Raw genomic sequence first — 14,840 nt, forward strand, 5'->3', positions numbered from 1 at the left:
TAGGAACTCAACTTGCTGATTTATGATCAACAAAGTTCCTCATCTGATAATACTACTACGTACTCAACTCAATATTTTTCCTTGAAAAACACCCAAACGATTCATATTCTCAGTGAAATCCGACCAGGCGACACATTTTGTGTATCTTTCAGCCCGACGGTGTGCAAAATAAAAAAGCATTTGAATTAACCAAATATTAATTTTAGTTCCTCGTGTTTTTCGTGCTTCACCAGCCACGGTGTTCCTGGAGTTCTGGAAGAGACGCCGAGCCGTCCTCGCTTACGACTGGGACCTCATCGACTGGGAGGAGGAGGAGGTAAGACAAGTGCTTTTTGAATATGTTGTGAAAAGTTTGTGTTCAATCAAAGTCACGCCTCAGGTTTACTTTAGGTGGCAGTAGTGAGTCACTTTAGCACCTGATTCTCTGGGATTTTTCTTCTTCGTTGGTGGTGGCAGTAGGACAGATTTGGACGTCTTTGACAACATCACTTATCGCTAATTGTTCTTTCTGCTGCTTCTTCGAGCGACTCGATACACCATCTAGTGGTGTAAACCTGTATTGTAAGGCCGTGCGACTGGTAAAATAGTCTCATAATAACCTTTGAATTTCTACTTTAAAAATTTCTTCTGTTGTGGAGAAGAGTATACGTGATGAAAATGTCTATATTTTCACAAAACCAAACAATTACTACTGAAAAGTACTACAATCTCCACATAAAGCCAATTTTAATGAAACCTCCTGGTGCAAAATGCAGTGAAATGAATTTAGTTGGATTGGAGCGTCCAGCGGGCCGGTTCTGACCCATGGGCCTAGAGCATATTTAAAAACCTGCTGATTCAGCTGCACAAAACTATTGATATTATTTAAGTAACGTGTTGGATGAGCTCCCATCGGTGTTGATAAAAAAAACCATTTCATCTTTTTAACAGTGTTACACTGAGATAAAATCCACATTTCCTCATCAGAAACTCTAAATTGAGATTTTTCTCCATGGATTCCTATTAAAGATTGTTTTTTTCATTACTCTGTACTCATAACACATTGGCAGTAAAAACTCCAACAAGCTCAAACCTTGCACAGATGTCAAATTGTTATTTGGCAGCGGGTTTCTAATAATGATTTTGCTTTTTTTTTATTAATTTTTTTTCGTGCCTCCCACCAACCTTTGTGTGTCAATCATACTTAGACTGCTGAATTTGGTCTTTGGGGGAAAAGCGGCTCTTTGTAGGCGTGAAAGTGACTCAGAGTCTCGCTTTGTGCAGAACAGACGACAAAACACACAATAAACTCCATTTCTGGTATCTGCTCCAAACTGGAAACGAAAGTGGTTCTGCTGTGAGGACGGAGGACGGAGGACGGAGGACGCCGTGTCTGTCTATAATCACACCTGTATGAACACGTTTGTGTCGCTCAGGATGAGATTCGCCCCCAGTTTGAGGCGAAATACTCCAAGAAGGAGAGGATGAACCCCATTTCTGGAAAACCCGAGCCTTACCAGGCCTTCTCCGACAAATACAGTCGCCTCATCGTCTCTGCATCCGGAATCTTCTTCATGGTGAGTCAGCAGCGAGAGCCGTTAAGGGCCATACGCTCGGCTGCTTCCTCACTGAATCCACATTTTATTCTTGGTTTGCAGGAAAGTAATTAATTTCTTCTGTGGATGTGTTTAAAAACAAAAACAAAAAAAACAACATTTATTGCCACAGTACTCCAAAAACATTTTGCACAAGGTTTTTAAATGAAAAACGGAAAACTTCTCTTACGTTTCGGGCGTCTGTTTACACGACAACGGCACGCTGTCTTTTATTTTGACAGTCACTGTAATAACAATGCAACTTGGCCGTCTGTCCACCAGAATGTCTCTGTTCTCCCGTTGTTGATGTTTATAGCGGATTCATTACAAAAACAGACGCCTCCCTGGAGCGCCACATTCTGTAATAACGGTGCAATTTGTAATAAAATTTCAACTCATTATGTAATAATCTGCCATTTTTGTAATAACTTGTTACACATTCCAAGAGTTATTACAAAATGCAGGCGTATAGAGCCGCATTATGTAATAATAGTGCAGTATTTCTTTAGTTTTTTCCTGTCTTTTCTTTTCTTTTTTCAAATTCTGCTTACCGGATGTCACAGATATTGGTGGTGATCGCCGCCGTGTTCGGCATCGTCATCTACCGCGTCATCACCGTCAGCACCTTCGCGGCCTTCGGCTGGGCTCTGATCAGGAACAACTCTCAGGTGGCCACCACGGGCACGGCGGTGTGCATCAACTTCTGCGTCATCATGCTCCTCAACGTGGTGAGTCCCGGCCGCCGTGCACAATATATACTAATGTACAGTAGGGGGCGCTCTACCCCCGGGTTTTTAACTACAAACTGTTCAAACGTGTAAGTAATAATACGTAAACACATCATCATGGATGTGTTTTTCCTTCAGACTATTCTACAGAATCCTAAAAAGCTTCAGTGGTACAAAAAATGTATTTTGTTTTTGTCAGTTGTGACATAGAAATGTAGATGTGTAATATTTATTCACAGGATTGTAGAGCATGGCGACGGTATCATCATGCTTTGGGCTGCTTCTCTGCCTCGAGATAAAGAAAAAAAAAGTGATTTATTCATTATTTATTCACTGCACTGAAAGAAACATGTTTAAAAACTTTTCATCAAGAGAGTTTTATTATTATTATTATTATTATTATTATTATTATTGTTATTATTATGTAAATTTATCAGTGACATTAAAGATAAATTATCAAAACTCAAGTCAACTTATGTTTACTTCAATAGTAGTGCTGGTTTTTTTATGTGGCCCTTTGGAAAAATGAGTCCGTCCCCCGACGTGAAACTTTTTTATTAGATGTGCAAACTGTACTTAAAATTAATTAAAAAAAAAAAAGAATATAGAGAATCTCTGTAGAGATATTCTTTCCATTCGAATAACACTTGTAGTGAGCAGAAGTGTTCCAATAATAATGAAAATGCAATAACTGGTCAATATGTTCTATTTTTCCAGCTCTATGAAAAAGTCGCCCTCCTGCTTACAAATCTAGGTAAGCTGAAGAGTCGTGAGTCTTCCTGGTGATGATTTCTACTTTATTTAACACACTGGAAACCCAGAGATCCCGTCTGACGGAATCCTTTTAACAGTTTCCGGTGTATTTTTCTGTCCCCGACTCATCCTCGTCTCGCGGTGCCGCCACAGAGCAGCCCAGAACCGAGTCGGAGTGGGAGAACAGCTTCACTCTCAAGATGTTCCTCTTTCAGTTCGTCAACCTCAACAGCTCCACCTTCTACATCGCCTTCTTCCTGGGGAGGTGAGGGCGGCCGACTCACTGAAAACAGGCATGCTGGTAGTTCCTGAGGCCGGTCGGGTGGATCTGAGGCGACGGAGGAACACAACCTCTTTTCTTTTTCTTCTTCAAATTATTATGATGTTTTTATTGGTGTTTGTTGCACTGTACACTAAACTGCTCAGCACTGCCCCCTATGGTGAGGCAGAGGTAGTGATTCCCTCACCTCTTTTCCATTGCAGTTTAATGTTGTTCAATGGGTTTGTATTAGGAATATTGTGTACTACTGTGTTTTTTAAATGTTCTGGGAAGCGCACATGATGAATGTGTTGAATCATGTTTATATTAGGAAGTCCTGTTGGTCACTGTAATGACGACTAAATAGGTGCAAACATCTATTTCTTGTTTCCTGTCTATTAGTTATTGACTTTGTTCTTAGATGTCATAAACACTCTAACATGAATATATGGACGTTTTGACTTGTGAGCTACATGCAGCGCTCAGCTCAATTTCCTGTGGTCACATCCCGTAGTGTTTCAGGTCAGGTCACCTGGACTGTACGTCTTTGAGAAGGTGCACGGACATATTCCTGTAATTATATTACTACTATTACTAACTAGAAGATTTTGCATTACATTTAGAGTGTGCCTGGCTCGTATCCCCTCCATACTGCCACTACTAATTAAGTATAAATAGCAGTAACTCTTATTGTGTGTATGATTGTATTTGAGAGGATAGAATGTATGTGTAATAAGAGTAATAGTGAAGAAGTACCAAGAAAGTAGCAGTAATAGTTGAAAAGTGTCAATAATGTAGGAGCAATAGTGGGAAAAGCATAAATAACGTAGTAGTAATGGTGAAAGAATATCAATAAAGTAGCAGTAGTAATGGTGAAAAAATATCAAAATACCAGAAATAGTGAAAAAATACCAATAAAGTTGCAACAATACTTAAAAAGTATCAAAGCATTAAAAAATTTGCAGTAAAAGTGTGAAAAGTATCAATAACGTAGTCGAGATAAAGTATCAATAAAGTAGCAGTAAAACTGAAAAAGTCCCTGCATCAGACACACAAAATGAAAAATTCTCATCAAATGAAAGACGAGACTAAAGCAGAAACCAGATTTTCACAAAAAGAAGCACAAACCTCAAAGCGCCTCGTTCTTTCACTCGCCATTTACAGGAAGTTTTCTTCAGACCTCACTTTTTAGTTCCACTTCCTGTTTCCCTCTCAGGTTCACCGGGCGGCCCGGAGCGTATCTACGCCTCATCAATCGCTGGAAACTGGAAGAAGTGAGTAACGACTCGCCGCAGCAAAGCATTGTGGGTCCCAGCGTTCCTGAACAGGACGCTCAGCCGTTACTGTACGTTCGGGGTGTGTGTGTGTGGTTTCTATACAAAAACAATCGACACCCCCCAGTGGCCAAACATGAAAACCACCATGGAAATGGACGTTGTTTTCAAAACGTTGCCATATAAACGTGAAACTTTTCTGAAATAAAACAAAAAAAGATGCATTTTCTCTTGAAACGTCACGAGGCTGGAGATCGAGACTTTACAATACCCCGCCCTGACCCCGTCCTCTCTGTGTGACCCCGTCCTCTCTGTGTGACCCCGCCCTCTCTGTGTGACCCCGCCCTCTCTGTGTGACCCCGCCTTCTGGGTGACCCTGCCCTCTGTGTAACCCCACCCTCTCTGTGTGACCCCACCCCCTCTGTGTAACCCCGCCCTCTGTGTGTGACCCTGCCCTCTCTGTGTGACCCCACCCTCTCTGTGTGACCCCACCCTCTTTGTGTGACCCCACCCTCTTTGTGTGACCCCGCCCTCTCTCTGTGACCCCACCCTCTCTGTGTGACCCCGCCCTCTCTCTGTGACCCCACCCTCTCTGTGTGACCCCGCCCTCTCTGTGTGACCCCGCCCTCTCTTATCGCTGCAGTGCCATCCCAGTGGCTGCCTCATCGACCTCTGTATGCAGATGGGGATCATCATGGTGCTAAAACAGACGTGGAACAACTTCGTGGAGCTCGGCTACCCGTCAGTTCCTTTTGCTTTCTAGAACGTTGAAAATCCCCCAAAAAACTACAAAAACTTGTTTTCAGACAGTTTTATCCATAAAAACATCATATCGGTTCACTGTAAGTGCATCCTGTTTATGCCACGCAGCATAGATAACTTGTAATTTGACACCAGCCTCACCGTCAACCTCATTATTGGTGGCAGTTTTTTGGTTAAAAAAATGACATTTATTTGGATTGACTTGTTAAAATACGCTCCACAGATGAAGTTTTCTTTCTTTTTTTGAAGGCTGATTCAGAACTGGTGGACTCGGAGGAAGCTGCGGCGAGAGCACGGCCAGAACGCCAAGGCCGGCTTCCCGCAGTGGGAGCGAGACTACAACCTGCAGCCCATGAACGCGTACGGCCTGTTCGACGAGTACCTGGAGATGAGTACGTAGCGTCACGGGCGCCGGAACTACGTGGACCTCATCACATTTAACCGCAGTTTAATCTCCTGAAATAGATTTAAAAAAAAAAAAAAAACATTTTGTGACCCAGCAGCTGCGTTACATAATCCTGTCACCGAATTTGATTTGGCAGCTTTTCGAGTACATTTTATTTTGTAGTCACTCTCTCTCGTCTATGTCGGCCATCAAAGATTCATGTTTCGTATGTGTTTTTTTTTTTAAAGACCCGAGGTCTCGTGTCTGTTTCAGTTCTCCAGTTTGGCTTCACCACCATCTTCGTAGCAGCGTTCCCTCTGGCGCCCCTGCTGGCTCTGCTCAACAACGTCATCGAGATCCGTCTGGACGCCTACAAGTTCGTCACGCAGTGGCGGCGACCGCTGCCCTCGCAAGCCAAAGACATCGGTAAACTCCGCGCAGAGAAGTCCTTTAAGATAAACCTCACAGTTTCTCTTAATGCATGCACTCGGTAAAAGAAAGTTTCCAACTTCTCCTTTAGTTCCTCCATTGTTTTGGTTGTCCGTTTGCTCAGAGACACTGAAAACACAAGTTTTTAAAAACGCTCGAGCTCCGCGGAAACTAGGAGGGGAAGCGCAACTTTTTGAAAATGGTCCGTCGCCAGGGAAAACGGGAGAAAACGCTACTTTTTAAAAATGCTTCATGCCCGTGGAAGTGGAGGAGTAAATGGTTCTTCTGCACATACACAAGTAACACCCAACGGCACCCACTAGTGGCCCTACATGTTAACTACCTCGCTTTCTGCATTTCCATCGAATCGGACGTCTTTTTCAAAGCGTTGCTGTGTAAACGCAAAACTTTTCTGAAACAGAAACGATGTGTTTTCACTTGACTTATTGTGTAAACAGGGAAGGAGGTGATGTGTGATTTTCGTTTTTGGGGGTTTTAAATAGTGACGGCCAAATGAAGCTCCATGAAACACTGTCTTTACTGTCTGAAGCCACCAGATGGCGCTCTCTGTTCAACAAATGTTTGAAAGCACAATTCATTGCCGGGCTTTCAGCCTCTATACTCAAACCGAGAGTGCCGCCTGGTGGAGAGAGACGATAAAGAAAATGCTTCATGAAGCTTCATTTGGCCATCACTAGTTTTAAGTACAATTTTATCCGTGTTTTGTTTTGACAAATGTGCGGCAGGGATCTGGTACGGTGTCCTGGAGGGCATCGGCATCCTGTCTGTCATCACCAACGCCTTCGTCATCGCCGTCACCTCGGACTTCATCCCCCGCCTTGTCTACGCCTACAAGTACGGAGCGTGTGCGGGTCAGGGCCGAGCGGGGGAGGGGTGAGAACGCTTAACTTCACCAAATATTTGAGTCCGTTTGTTCGGCGGCGCCGGTTTATCAACCGGAGAAGTCTGGACGTTTTCCAACCTTGCCCCCTCTGCTGTTGAACATACGTAACACGCCCGCCCTCCTCCAGGTGCATGATGGGCTACGTCAACGCCAGTCTCTCGATTTTCCGGGTGGCTGATTTCGAGAAGACGTCGGAGCCCCGGACCAACGGCTCCGAGCTGCTCGGAGAAGCGGTGCAGTTTTGCCGGTAGGTGTCGGCGTAACGCCCGGCGACGGAGCGTCTCCCGGTGGAAACGTGGATAATCCATCGTTTTGACCTGAATCCCGTCAAACATCCCTTCGCCAGAGAAGGTGTTAAATGGTAAAGGCGGACCAAAGAAGGAGCTGCGACCTGATTCTCCTCCGTCCTCCAGGTATCGGGACTACAGGGAGCCCCCGGACTCCGCCGAGCCCTACTCCTACACTCTGCAGTTCTGGCACGTTCTGGCGGCTCGCCTGGCGTTCATCATCGTTTTTGAGGTCAGTGTTTTGGACCGTTTGATAATAATGATCGTAAAGAAGGGAAATCTTTAAAGGGGTCGTGATATCCAGCTTTTCAGGAGTGAAGGCCAAACGAAGCCTCGTGAAGCTTCATGAACCACTTTCTTTATTATTTGACTCCACCAGATGGCGCTCTGGGTTTATACAACGGCTGAATGAAAGACTGGCGATGAAGTGTGCTTTCAAACATTTGTTGAACAGACAGCGCCCTCTAGTGGCTTCAGAAATTAAAGGCAGTGGTTCATGACGCCTCATTTGGCCTTCACTACTTTCCAACCCTTCCTCTTGGTCTGGCTGGTCCAGAAACCTCGTAATCAAAGTTTTTCCTTGATTTTCCTCCATTTGAATGTTGGATCACAGCTCCTCTGAAACCAAACGACAGTTTCAGATCAGCGCTTTAATATTTTTTTTTTAGTTGTTGTATTTTTGGTTGTTTTTGCAGCATATGGTCTTCGCCATAAAGACCCTGATCGCGTACCTGATCCCGGATCTCCCCAAAGACCTGCGGGACCGAATGCGCAGGGAGAAATACCTGATCCAGGAGATGATGTACGAGGCGGAGCTGGAGAGGCTGCAGAAGGAGAAAAACGAGAAGAAGAAGAAGACGACGACAGACCGGGCCCACCACAAGGAATGGCCCTGAACACCGCAGCCGGTACCGTGTGTGTGTGTGTGTGTGTGTGTGTGTGTGTGTGTGTGTGTGTGTGTGTGTGTGTGTGTGTGTGTGTGTGTGTGTGTGTGTGTGTGTGTGTGTGTGTGTGTGTGTGTGTGTGTGTGTGTGTGTGTGTGTGTGTGTGTGTGTGTGTCAAAGTTTGTTTGCTTGTTTTTATTTGTGTTCTGTATTTTTTTCTACATTTACTTTATGTTTACTTACTTATTTATTCATTTATTTATAGTTATATTTTTATTTATAGTTATTTTATGGGTTTATTTATTTTTCACATTTACTTTATGTTTGTTTATTCATTTATTTATAATTTTTATTTGTACAAAAAAATAAAAGAAGGAGCAAGAGAAACCAACAGAAGGGGGGGGGGTGTGGGGGGGGGGCGGGGGGGTAATCCATAGATCGCTCGCCACACTACAGTTTTACAATATGTGAAAAGTTGGTAGGAAGAAGTATTTAACCTATTTAATTCTACTCTTTTACATCTTTAATGTTACAAATCACACAAAAGATTTATTTATTTATTTTCTTAATTTACTTCGATGTTCTATCCTTAATCCAAATAACAAAACAGTGAGGATTTATACAGACAGATTGAAGCACCTCCACCACCATTACCCACAATCCCTTGCTCTCATGTTGACAGGCCTTTAACTTTTAGTTTTCTTTCCAGGAGATCAAATGTGACATTTCCTCTTGAGACGCTTTGAAAAAACCTCTTCAGTGCTTCAGTGCTTCAGTACTTCAGTGCTTCAGTACTTCAGTGCTTCAGTACTTCAGTGCTTCAGTGCTTCAGTACTTCAGTGCTTCAGTGCTTCAGTACTTCAGTACTTCAGTGCTTCAGTGCTTCAGTACTTCAGTGCTTCAGTGCTTCAGTACTTCAGTGCTTCAGTGCTTCAGTGCTCGTCTCGTATTAAAGAGCTGATCCACCAGGCTAGTTATTAACCCAGTTAACCCTTTAAACTCTTTTTCTTTAGGGTGTAAAAGTAAAACAGCAATAAGATCAAACTCTCTGAGCTTTAAAACTACGAATGAATGTTTAGATGTCAGACGAGTTCAGAACCGGTCGGAGTTTGAAACTTCTCTTCTCTAAGATTTAAATTAAACAAAATGTTTTTTTTTTTTTTTTCAGTTTTACAGGAAAAACAACGGCAGCGTCACCCGACGCTCTAATCTGACTCTCCATCATTTACATGGTTCAGATTAAAACACGCCTGGAGCTCGACATCCAGACAAAACTGGATATTTAGTCTGATTATCTTAGATTACACACACACACACACACACACACACACACACACACACACACACACACACACACACACACACACACACACACACACACACACACACACACACACACAGATTAAAACATTATCTTGTTTGTTTTGTGAAGCAACTTGCTCCTGTTTCGTCCACTTTGTTTATCGTTTTTGATTTATTTGTCGCAGAAACAAAATCCCCATGAGGATGGATGGATGGATGGATGGATGGATGGATGGATGGATGGATGGATGGATGGATGGATGGATGGATGGATGGATGGATGAAAGAGAGAAAGAAAGAAAGGAAACAAGCTGAACACGTTTCCAGAATGTTCTAATTCACTGAAACACACTGGAAGTTGTGTGTTGGGTTTCTTTCCGGTATCTTAACTGTTGTTGTTTCTTCCTTTCCGTCCCAGCAGGAGTCTGTCTGGGTGTTTTCACAGTGAGACGACCCACCTGCATGTCCTGTACCTTCCCGCTGCCACGCGGGACCAGCACCTCCTGCTGGACGGTTTCTGAACTGCAGTCGGCACCGACCGAAACCCTCCCGACTCTGGAACATTCGGCAGCCAAAACCTTTTAGCGTCTCATCCTCCACTCGGACTCCCTGCGGCGTACGTCTTCACATCCTGAATGTAACATTCAAGCCAGACTCGACCTTTTTTCAGTTTTTTATTTTTCAGACAGATTCAGCTTAGCGAATGACAAAAAACCCTGTTTACAGTTCTCCTTCACCAGGGAGTTCACGTTTGCTTTATTGTATATAAATCTATTTAAATGAATGTGAGGCCATCTGCTCTGCTATAGTGTAGTGCAATAAAGATACAGGTTCCCTACAGATCTATTCTACCCAGGCTGTGACTCCATCCGGTCTGCTTCTAGTGGAAATGCTCTCCATTTCCAATTAGATTGATAAGAGCAGTAATAAATCTTATTTATTGTAAATACATGTGAGTTTGTCTTCCTTGTGTGATGATGCAGTCATAATGTTTACTCGTTCATAGATTTGTAGAAGAGCCACTCGTGTTTCAAGGTCCAATATTGTCACTTTTATTAAAATGGAAAATGTTCTGGTTTAGTTGAACAACTGAATCAGAATCAGAAAAGGGTTTATAGTCAAGTATAGTTTTCACAATACGGGGAATTTATTCTGGTGGAACTGGTCCAAAACAAAAACAGAATTTAGTGCAACTTGAAAGAAAAAGAAAATGATGCAAAAGAAGCAGAAAGAGGAAAAATATATAAGTGAATTTAATAAATGAAAGTGAAAGAAATGATTTTAAACTGGGGTGTTTATCATAAAAACGTACCCGTCAGAGGGTCACATTTCAAGTAAGAAAGCAGTTTTTGAATTTTTCCTTCTGGAAAAGTTTCACATTTAAACACTAAACGGTGTAGTTATCACGTTGAGCCACTAGTGGGTGATGTTGGTGGTTTTCTTAATGGAACCACACCCTCCCGTCTGCAGTAGCAGTGCCTCCGCCATTCGACGGAGTCGCACCGTTTCCAGAAACGATCGTTTTTACCCGTTTACACAACAACAGAGTTGGAGTTCTGTTTTCAGCGGCTCTTGAGTACAATTTTATTTTGTAAATATACATCGAAAACTCAACAAACGTTTTGTGTTTTTGCTCGAAGTTGCCGGCGTGTGAATAAGCCCAGAGAGTCTTGTTGCCTTTTAGGACAAAAATCTCAGACATTTCTGAATGGAAACACTGAGTTTTAGTCAATTTTCTATGTTTAAAGCACCAGAACCAAAGTTTTAAGAAGAGTTCCCTTACCTGATATGAGTTGAGGTTCTTTCTCCAAAACAGGATCGTCAGTCTCCATCCGTCTGTCCTCTATGAGCATCACTCATGAAATACTTTTTATTCTTTATCGACCATCCGACACCAGTTATCGTTTGAGCGTAGAACTATCTGAGGACGAGGTCGTGGAGAGAGCGATATCCAGCAGAGTGAACGTGTTTTTTGTAATAGTTGAGAGAAGATTAGATATGAATTGAAGCACAAGCAGCTGCTGTTCACTTCATATCTTGTTCGCAGCAGTTTGGACTTGATGACACAAGAGACACAAAACAAGAACATGTTGGACAAACAGGTTTCAAATGGAAATAATACACTTTAAATCTTCAAAACACAATCTTTGTTTTGGTTTTTTTGGGCCAATTCAGTGTCGGACCACACTCCACGTGTGTGTGTGTGTGTGTGTGTGTGTGTGTGTGTGTGTGTGTGTGTGTGTGTGTGTGTGTGTGTGTGTGTGTGTGTCACTGAAGGTGAAGTTAATTTAAGAAGTGTAAATGTGAGTATGTGAAAAAATATCCAATATATGGATAAACAAAGAGTGAAAAGTATTAAACTGATCAAAATAAGTATTTTTTTCGTTTGTTAAAAATGTAAAACAAATGTAAAATCTGTGAGATGTGTGTGTGGTTCATGCCTGCAGTTTGCTCGCTGCTGATTGGATAATTAGATCCTGGAGGTGATATGGGGGAGGGGCAGTCGAGCAGGTGAGTGTGAGACCAGCCTGGGGGAGAGACAGCGAGATGGTGGTGTGTCAGTGCCTGAACGGCTCCTGTTCCTGGGTTGTTGACCACCAACCTGCTCCCACCATGGATGAACTCTGGGTTTACCTCCACTCCTCCTTCAAGGTATTTCCTGGATTTTTCTTTCCCACGTTTCCTCCGATGCTTAAAGGAAACAGGCCTGCAGCAGGTATATTGATTTAAAGAACTTTATAATGCCAGCTTAGCCCAGCCTTTTGTGTTTATTGGTGTGAATAACTATTGTTTTAATAAAGTAAGACATTATTTGCTCACTTTTAATGAGTGGATGATGTGATATTGTTTGAAGGTCCACAAACAATTTTTAAATAAGCATCTGCTTGTATTTGTTTACAAGTATGTTACAAAAAGCATCAACTTTTTAAGTGCTCTCTATTCTCTAGCTGTTTAAAAGTACAATAATTTTCTCAAAATTAAAAAAAAAAAGGCAAGATTCTTGTGTTATGGTTTACAAACGCACTGTATTTAAATTTAGTTAACATTGGCTGGAATTGTAGAATAACGAAGAGCCCCACCAGCCGCCGCTGATCACTCTAATGTACAGTCATTTTATCTCATTTTACAAACCTTTGAACACACTTCTAATTTATCGTCTTTACTATTTCACCTGCTGGCAGTACTCTTTATTACCACCAGAGGGGGCTAGAGTCTTTCGCTAAAGTTTGGGACACCTAGAGCTCTCTTGATATCATTTACCTGGTCAAGGTGATGGTCTTAGTATGAGACTGGTTCAGTAATTGATCATTGATTCGCTGCTGGAGGAGTTAATGGAGGATCAGTGATGATCAGCCCTTAAACTCAGTGGAGACAAACATTTTCAACCATTTTCAAATCTGTTTAAGACCCTGATGTACGAGTGAGTGTGTGATTAGCAACATGCTATTGGACAATCTCTCTGCAGATGCATTTTAATACCCCCCCCCTTCCCCCGGCTGTGTGGTCGTTTTCGAACGCAGAACTAATCACAGATTAAAGGCTTGTCCTCCAGGATGGATTACTCCGGTGCGACGGCCTTTCCACAAACTCCATTTTCATTATTAAAATCAGGGGACACAAGAGGCAAACTGTGTTTTGTTTCCTATTAAGGCGACTCCTCTCCCCCCCCCCCATAAGAGGATTATCCCCGACACACGCTCAGGAGTTGCGTAAGGCCGTCGCCGGATAAAATCTGACATTTTCTCATATCCTGCGTTTTGGCGGCTCGGCGCTTTGCCAGATCTGAACGGTAACGGTGCGAAACACAAGGAGAAGAGGGAATACTACAACTACTGAGAGACAAAGTTGGGAAATTCTCAACCAAACCCCCATTTAAAATCCGTTTGACAGGATTTAGTTTTCTAAGCACATCAAAGCTTTAATAATGGGATTTCTTCTATTACTTGAACCGATCAGTGCGTAATGGAGAAAATATTGCCGACAGTAAATGTACCGTCCCATTTTGCTTTACATTATACAGTTACTGATTGATTTGTCTTCATCTGGGATAGTTTGAAATCCATTTTAAAGTTTTTTTTATTTGTATTGATTCATTCAGCTTCTTACCGGATCTGATCCGGTTGACTTACCAGAGGCCGTTTCTAATAAATTAATTAATCCAACTTAATGGCTGTGCATGAATATTAAAGCCGTGGCAACATGGCGACACTAATTGGGCCTCGAATGAGTTTTTCCTGTTAAAAAGTCTCAGTCCAGATCTGATGTGGAGGTTTTGGTTTCTGTCTGTATGAAAAGTTTTAAATTCCAACACCATATGTGATGATTTCCCGCCGTTATACCTTCATAAATACATCCCAGGAAGGTGCCTACGGTGGCCTGGAAGGGCCAAAAGCACAACACAACTGCAAAAAGACAAAACAGAAGTATCAAGTGACTTTTTGCTTTTGTGTTCAATGTTTCTACTTTGTGTGTATTCTAAGGTACGCTCAAATATGGAGTAAAAATGACGACTGTCATGAATCCATGAAAATGTCTGGTTTTCATCTGGAAACATCGCAGACGTGTTTTTAAACTGACGGGCGCTTTGCACTGAATACTACAATACATAGTTGTGTCACATAATACCCAGGGGACAAAGCTTTACCAACGGTCAGATATAATTAATATAATCTCAGACGGAGACGTCGGAGCAGGGTCACAAGAAAAAAATCCTAATTTAAGTATTGAACTCTTTTTGTTTGAACGAGTGTCTTTGTGAGGCTGTTTTATTATTTCCTCTATTATGTTTAAAATACAGTATTTTCTGAAGCTCCATGACTGAAACAGGAGGTACTGAGCAGTAGCTGTGCAGTATTTAGATTTTCTAGAGCAGGAGTGTCAAACGCGTGTTAGTTCAGGCGCCACACAGCCCTAACCCTAACCCTAACCCTAACCCGCAGCCCGACGGGGAAAATAGTGCAATAATAACCTTTGAATTTAAACTTAAGTTCCTCTTTGTTGTGGCACACAGTATAACTGATGAAAATGTTTTGGTTTTTTTTGCAAAACCAAACAATTACAATGGAAAACGACTCCAATCTCAACATAAAGTACATTTTAATGAAACCTTCTGGTGAAATGTCACAAAAAGAAGCTTCTAAATCTGGATACCATTTCTTATGCACTATATTTTCTCTCCCTTTAGAGTGACACGATTCCATCCGTTCCCACTTCAGCGGATCAGTAGTGTGGGTGTCGGCAAAAAAAAAAAAAGAGAATTAAAGGCCTCAGATCAATTCTTTGGCGTCACGTCTGAGTC

At 42.3% G+C, this 14,840-nt stretch overlaps 1 protein-coding gene across 1 annotated transcript in view; it reads left to right on the plus strand.

The window, feature by feature from the left end:
- LOC308126970 (anoctamin-4-like) overlaps positions 1-10,485 on the plus strand; it is a 41,323-nt gene extending 30,838 nt beyond the window's left edge. The window contains exons 16-29 of the mRNA XM_080491686.1: positions 234-316; positions 1,416-1,556; positions 2,138-2,302; positions 3,020-3,056; positions 3,209-3,320; positions 4,531-4,588; positions 5,232-5,329; positions 5,600-5,742; positions 6,009-6,161; positions 6,911-7,058; positions 7,196-7,315; positions 7,482-7,587; positions 8,051-8,263; positions 9,963-10,485. Coding sequence (XP_080347812.1) covers positions 234-316; positions 1,416-1,556; positions 2,138-2,302; positions 3,020-3,056; positions 3,209-3,320; positions 4,531-4,588; positions 5,232-5,329; positions 5,600-5,742; positions 6,009-6,161; positions 6,911-7,058; positions 7,196-7,315; positions 7,482-7,587; positions 8,051-8,251 — 1,565 coding nt within the window. The 3' untranslated portion in view covers positions 8,252-8,263; positions 9,963-10,485. The remainder of the gene's footprint in view (positions 1-233; positions 317-1,415; positions 1,557-2,137; positions 2,303-3,019; positions 3,057-3,208; positions 3,321-4,530; positions 4,589-5,231; positions 5,330-5,599; positions 5,743-6,008; positions 6,162-6,910; positions 7,059-7,195; positions 7,316-7,481; positions 7,588-8,050; positions 8,264-9,962) is intronic.
- Positions 10,486-14,840: the final 4,355 nt, after the last annotated feature.

Source organism: Lipophrys pholis, assembly GCF_963383615.2.
Source record: "Lipophrys pholis genome assembly, chromosome: 22".
NCBI classification, from domain to species: domain Eukaryota; kingdom Metazoa; phylum Chordata; class Actinopteri; order Blenniiformes; family Blenniidae; genus Lipophrys; species Lipophrys pholis.